This window comes from Gobius niger (assembly GCF_951799975.1).
Source record: "Gobius niger genome assembly, chromosome: 1".
NCBI classification, from domain to species: domain Eukaryota; kingdom Metazoa; phylum Chordata; class Actinopteri; order Gobiiformes; family Gobiidae; genus Gobius; species Gobius niger.
The window spans coordinates 61789988-61797163 of NC_136852.1; the positions used below are offsets into that span (position 1 = coordinate 61789988).

The window sequence follows — 7176 nt, forward strand, 5'->3', positions numbered from 1 at the left end:
CCTCAAACTGCAAATCGCATTGTTTACATACATTTAGGTGTTGAGTCATATTTTTCAGTTTGGTATTTACTGCTTTGTGGCAAAAATATTTCATCTGGGATTGTTGGGCGAAACAGTCTCTGTCTCTTATCAAATTGCAGTACATTCATTTGGTTGCGGTCACCATCCCCTGCACATTTTCCCTGACTTTCTCTAAACAAAGTTGGCTTAGTGGTGGTGGTGCACACTGAAAAAAAATCTTTCTGAAAGCATCAATTTGGCGTAAACAGCCAGAAATGACCAAACCTTTCAGGTCAAAAGGTGTCATTTAATTTTCACATTACTGCTTCTTAAGTGCTGTCGATCAATGTAACAACTGTCATTGGGATAAAAAGACCGACAAACAAGTTAGTCAATGTTTACACACCCCTGTGCTGTATTGATCACGTTCGTACTGGATGTGAGTTGAACATAATGTGTGTTGTGTCGCAGATAACAGGTTGGGTGGGCACAGTTGACCTTTCCAGAATGAGCTTGGGAGGAATTGTGTTTTTTTGTCCTGGAGATGGGAGTGCATAATATGTCCCTATTATCTGCGATGAATTTACCACAATGTCCTGTCACATCCTAACCCTGACCCTTAAAGCCTGATACCAGTTTTCTTATCCCGGAGTGGCCTACGGTGTAAAAACAGATATTCATGGAATAAAAAGACGCTGTGAATCTAATTATAAAGCATTTTCACCTCTTGAACTAGCCAGCAACAACAAAAATAAATCCAGGGATGGAGCCTTTAAGTCAGGCAGCTGAACATTACATTACAGGACATTTTATTAACATGAGACAAGAGTATAACGTACAATCACATATCGTCACATTTAAAAGTGCTGTTGAGAGTTTGATAATAAATTAGCATTTTCTTTTGACAACAATAATAATAATAAAAAAAACAATGCTAAAAGTGTACTCACCATTTAAAAAAAATAAAAAATGCTGAGGTTTAAATCTTCTTTTCAAAGCTCACATTCAACAATTGACACTGCGCTTGAAATGAATTGATTGTTCTGACCTGATGAAACGCCCGTCACCAAAGGAAGGAAAATCAAGTCATGTCTGCCGTTTATGCCAAATGCTCCTGGATTCAAAAGTCTCTATGCTCGAAAATCAAACAAACTATGGCTCATGGATAAGAGTCTTGATCGGATCAGTTTACAAACAGTTAGGTCCCAAAGTATAGTGGCATCGAGCGTAGGTTGTCAGCGGCTGATGGGTAGCTGTGGTAGGGAGATTGAAGGATGGGTCAAGTGTCCTTGGGCGGTTAGAACAGAGAAAGAGTGACCTAAATGCAAAAATAAAAAGCCTTATTAATTGGTGTAGCAAATATATTATAAACAAATAAAGTGGTGCACTTTTGGGAAACCAGTGTTAATGCACCCGCCATTTTAAATTGTACTGCTTCCATCTTGCATAGTTAAATCCCAAAAGCCGGTGTGCTTACTGTCTAAGTATCCATGCAGGGCCAGGAGGTGAGGCCGGTCTGGGCTGCTGAACGGAGAGTAGTGCACATCGTCAGGCAGCGATGGAGGCAGACGCGACAGAGGCGCACCCTGCGGGAAGCCGTTTGGCGGAGGCTGCTTTTTGTGTCGTGCTCGGCAGTTTTGGAACCAAACCTGGGACAATGGGGTACCGAATCAATACAAAGCTTCTGAGACATAATGACTTGGTCGGTCTGCAAACATTTGACTAATAGCTCAATGTTTCAAGAAAAGCAGAACAGGGATTTTCGAGACACTCCCCATTGTCAAGGCAATGGCTAATGGAGATCTTAATAAACAAACCAACCTGTATGACTCTTCTGCTGAGCCCTGTCATTTCTGCCAATTTTTGCAACGTTTGGGCATCAGGATTATTATCTTGAGCAAACTGTGTCTGCATGACCTATGAAACAAGATGCAGTCTCATAAATTGAACCAAGTTAATGGAATGAAATTCAGAAAGCCTTTTACCTGCAGCTGTTCTGCTGTAAAGGAGGTGCGCGCCCTCTTGGCTGGTTTAGGCTGACAGTCCTGATCTGAAGGCAGGGCTCCCTCCAGTGTCAGACCTGTGCCTGTATGAGCACACAGATCAATTCAGCTCAAAAAGTGTCAAAAATCAACCCTTTTCACCATTACAATCTACAGCAACACACAACTACCATTTTCAGCAGCGCGGCGCAGATTGTCCAACATGGTATCATAGTGATTACGGCAGAGCACCCTGCCCTCCACCAGCCCAAACTCCTCTCCAGTGGACAGCTGCCGTTTACAGGAGAAACAGGCGAAGCAGGCCAAGTGGTACACACTACCCCGGGCCCGCCGCACCCAGTCACTGGCATACACCTGCCGACCACACTGCGCGCACTTTGTGCCAAACCTACTGTAGAAATACAAGAGTTAAAAGAGCAGCCATTTATTGTTCATTTATTCTTATGTTAAATGTACTTTGTTGAATATTTTATAACATTTCCTATAACTGAAACCAAAGACTTTCTTCTACATTAGCCAATTTGTTGAGTAATTATAAACATAAATAATAAATACATATGAAAAATAAAATTCTGGACAATTATTTTAAGTATTATTAACATTGTTGTTGTTGTTGCAAGAAGGAAAAAGTGCACAAACAGAGCATGTTCCTGATTTAGTTGTAGTGCTGTAGCTATAGAAAACTATAGCTAATACAGACATGTTCACAGAAATGTATTTCAATGTGTTCTATTCCTGTCAAATAACTATTGGCCGACATAAAACAGATAACACTGATTTATGAGCTACAGTTGCGTGAATAACAAGAAAAAAATCCCATATCCTATTATTAATCGCAGTAGATCAATTTTCATTGAATTTTATTTTAGGCTTTATAAGACTTCTGTTGAAGTCAAATGCTTCTTTCAGATTCAAAAAGCCCGCAGTTTGTAAATGTGAAATGGTATATTTACAAAAAAGAAATCAGTCAGAGTCTACAGGCCCACGTCGCTATTCCGTAGTTTCCTCCTCTCATCAGGCCTGCGAGCTGTGCGCAACATCCCGAGCTAAACACACCCCGTCCGCTAAAGGCATGCGATGTAAAAGAGACTTCGACAGCGTGGCCTAATTGCAGGGTATTTTATAGTGTATATGGCGAACATATATATAGCTATTACTGTGTTTTCTTTTACCACGTTGGAATAGGCCTGTTTCTAATGTGGGTGATAAGGAGCGGCTCATCAGTTCTTGCGCACAATTAGGGTGGATTTATCAGCATGTAAAAATAATAATAATGATGATAATGATAATTATAATAATAGTCTCTTATTATTATGTTATTATAACACAGAAAAAATATTATAAGAACAAGCATCCAAATGAGACCGACTCACTAAGCTCCCTACGTAGTCAATATGACGGAAATGTGAGATATAGCCTATATACCTATATATATATAGGCCTATATAGCCTACATAAAAAACAACAGCAATACAAATACAAAAGGCACTCATAGGTCCACTTTTTCCTCACACTATTCAGGCCTCTCACATTTGATGTCAACATCAATAATCACAAACCGAGCCCAAGCCAATAAATGCAATCTAAATTCGAAGTTGATAATAACCTGTTTTAAAGTAGGTCATCCTTAATAGCCTACTGAATATTTAGGCTATTTTTTACATTACGGCAGATGGAAAACTTGCCTGTAGCGTCCGAAATTAATGAAAACTGCCCTCTGTACGGCCCATGTCACATTTTATTACGCAGCTAAAGATTTAAACGAAAAGATAATATAGATTGATCACATTAACTGCAGCATATTTACCTAAAATAATCCAGTTTGCAGAAGATTTCTTTGTTTTTGACATAGCAGCTGCTGTGTTGACGCAGAGATGCTCTGCACACGGAGCACTCCAAACAGCCCAAGTGCCAGTTCAGGTTGTTCACCTGCCAGAATGAAAGCCTTATCAGCACACACGCGCTTCTGTATTGTGTATTCATTGGTGGCCCACCTTAAGCAGGTACCGGTCGTGGATGTCCATGCCGCAGCTCGCGCACTGGTTCTGGTTGGCTGGAGGGGAGCAGAGACATGCGGCCTCGGACGGACTGGACTCAGTGGACTCCTTCTTCACCTCCGTCTTTGACTGCACACACACGCATTGGCTACTTGTAAATACGCACAAGAATCTGCCCATGAAAACTTAAGTTGGGACCACAGAGTAAAATCCTGTAGGGAATTTCATTTTCCCCCCGTTTTCGTGAACAAACTCAGAGGAAACTAGACCTGTGAGTTTGGGTTCAGTCCGAACTAATTCGCAAAATGCAGAGAGTTCCAACAGGGACAAGGAAGCGCAAAAAGGGTGTCTCAAAAGAGGTCACCTATTTAAAGACAAGCCATTGAAAAGCTCTTCATCCAGATGTTTATGACTCACCATTTTCAGGTCCAAAGCGCTGCCTATATGGAGAGAAGATGGAGCTTGCTCTGCACATCACGCATCTCTGCCCCAACCCACACTACATCCGGTCCAAAACAACGAAAAACTGTTTCGGCTGCATTTAAAGCCTTGCAACAAAAGACATTTTGATGCAATTAGAGAGGAAAAAAATAGACACGATCGATGCTTGCTCTTGTGCGCAATAGGTGGTTAGCCTATATTCCCATGCAATCAAATGCCACGAAAGAAAGGATGGCACTATATCTGCAATTAGTGATGGATTGAAATGCTTTGCTTGATAAGAGGCTACCCGAGTGTCAATTTCATGTGTCAATCAAAAAAGCCAGGCGAGCCACCAAGCTAAGAGAAAAAAGCAGCGCATCCTAATTTCAATAGGTGTATAATCGAAAATCGACAAATCTCCAAAGTGAAGAGGCTCAAATGGAGAACGCTCTATTCATAACAGACAATGCGCAGAAACTGCAGCTGATCTTGAGACATAAAGAAGCTTGATTGTCTCTTTCACATGATGGACCATTTAGGCACTTGAGACTCCCCTGGTGATTACAGCTGCATTCACAAAGTGCCAAAATGCGGTTTGGTACCAATCCCGACTTTGTGTTGTCCTTCATTTACACGAAATCAACATAAATGCGGCATTAGTGTATGTTAATTAACAACTACCGCATAAATATTGGAGGCACTGACATATGAAGAGCTGGTCCGTGCTGGAAGCGCACTTAAGAAAAACGATCCAAAAAGCGTATACGACAGTCCAATAGCAAGCACATTTGCCTCCAGTGACTTGTTTTTAGCTGCAAGAGAAATAACAATAATAAAACAAAAAGTTTGTCAATGAAGTTAAGTTTTAATGCTTGTCCTGTTCGCCTGCAAGGAATAAATTCAACGTCTTCATGGATTTCCTCAGTGTCTGCGTAGAGAGTTCGAGCAGGGCGCTGCGACCCTCCCACGTAAACTCCCACTCTCTCCACAGAAAACTACAGTATTGGGCTTCGGCGAGGGGTTTGTGACTTGGTTTAGCAACATTAAACATTTACGGAACTTTCCAAAACAATGCCAACACTGTCATGATGCGCTGACTATGGGGTTTGAAAGAAATATATTTGGTTCATGGTTATGGTTAATATATCTATTCATAGTATTTTATGGTCTACTGTTTGTCAGATATATATACAAATTGAATCACATTTACTCAACTTTGATTTACAAAAAAAGATATAGAGAAATATAGAGAATACAGGAGATTGTCACTTCAGACTGGCACAGTGGCATTTGACCAAAAAAATGACTGAACTCTGTTCTACTAAAAGCATGACATTAATCTAAAGGTTTCCATTTAATCAATAAATATTGATCGTTTTCACAGTCTCTGCTCATACCTGCACATTGTGCTTTGTGCATTAGCTGTAATAATTCCATGGAACTGGGTCATCACAAAGTGGACTGGCCACCGGGGAGGGCACTCAAAGAGTGTTATTTTACCTCTATTAGGCTTTTATGTCCCACAATGATCATTTCTGAAGTTATAGCAATTCTGTGTCTTTTGAACGGGACTGTACACGTGTCGTGCCATTAGGATTGGACGTTGCTCAAGCACATTTTATTCTTTGAGACATTGACTGAAGTCCAGGCAGTTAAAACCACTTAAAACTGTCCCAAGATCCAGGACTACTGGGAGACCACCCTACTTGAAATCAGAAAAATGATCAAAAATGAAATAAAATAACAATAATTTGGATTCACTGTCTCCCTTTTGTGCCCGGAGCAATATCTTACTGCAATGGAATAAGTCGCCTATACTATTTCTGGATGGAGCAAGTTTATATCGGAGTAAAACACTCAACTTTGTAACATGCTTGAACCCTTCTTGGACTGGTCTTTTTTTTCGAGGGGGAAAAAAACTGCCTTCCTGATGTCACATCATTGACTGAATTCCTCGGCCAAAGGCTTCCTCGGGGCAGTGACTTTGACCAGATCTAAGTCCAGTTGCTTTTTACTGTTTATTTTTCATTAGATACATATATTTTATTTATTTTTGATGAAGAGACAAAAAGTTTGAAAAAACAAACAGCATGAACGAGGGGACAATAGCTGAGGACAGGTCACCTGTTGTTTCCTGTCCCATTCGTGGATAAGCACATGTCAGGTATTGGCTCAGTGCTGGAGAGCTGCAGAGCTCTTCCCTTTTCACCTCTGTCTTCTCACAAACAATAAGGAACCTGCACAGTGTCACAATAAAAACAATCTAACACATGCAGAAGCTATTACACTCATCCAATGAGCCCCAGTGGACACTTTGTGAGTCGTATGACGTGGGCCATCCTGCTCAGTGTGGAAGTGTGAGACATAACCAGGTTCAAATGAGGGCATTTCAATGCACAAGGCTGTGCTGTTATAGGTGTGGTCACGGTGGGACAAATAAATAACAATTGCAAGTTACGCAACTATTGTTTAAGTTTATTCTATTAATTGTCTACATACACAAACATGGTGTCATTTTAAACCAGGTTTGCAATCGAGAACACAACTAGGCAGCTATAAAGAACGTGTAGTGCGCCATAGATTTCTTTCAATTTGGTGCAGCGGGCAGACACAATGGGCCTCACTTACACTCTTCCACAAAAGCAACACAAAAAGGCAGGTCTTACAGTGACTGATGCTCTGCTTGGCATGTGTACCTAAGAAAAATGTTTGGAGAAAGGTGGAGCGAGGCTTAAATGTAACACGGCAGCCTT

At 40.9% G+C, this 7176-nt stretch overlaps 1 protein-coding gene across 1 annotated transcript; it reads right to left on the reverse strand.

The window, feature by feature from the left end:
- Positions 1-939: 939 nt before the first annotated feature.
- lhx6b (LIM homeobox 6b) lies at positions 940-4719 on the reverse strand. The gene is made up of 8 exons (XM_079555743.1): positions 4418-4719; positions 3998-4129; positions 3811-3932; positions 2174-2394; positions 1986-2086; positions 1822-1917; positions 1478-1649; positions 940-1318 (listed from the first exon to the last, which is right to left on the reverse strand). The coding sequence occupies exons 1-8, from the start codon at positions 4418-4420 to the stop codon at positions 1236-1238; spliced, it is 930 nt and encodes a 309-aa protein (XP_079411869.1). The 5' UTR covers positions 4421-4719; the 3' UTR covers positions 940-1235.
- Positions 4720-7176: the final 2457 nt, after the last annotated feature.

Bases quoted from the DNA above. Each gene is read 5' to 3' on its own strand.
- lhx6b (XM_079555743.1), bottom strand. The intron at 3,933-3,997 runs GTGGGCCACCAA...TCATTCTGGCAG, and splicing joins ACGACCGGTACCTGCTTAAG to GTGAACAACCTGAACTGGCA. The intron at 2,087-2,173 runs GTAGTTGTGTGT...GTGCTCATACAG, and splicing joins GCGCCGCGCTGCTGAAAATG to GCACAGGTCTGACACTGGAG.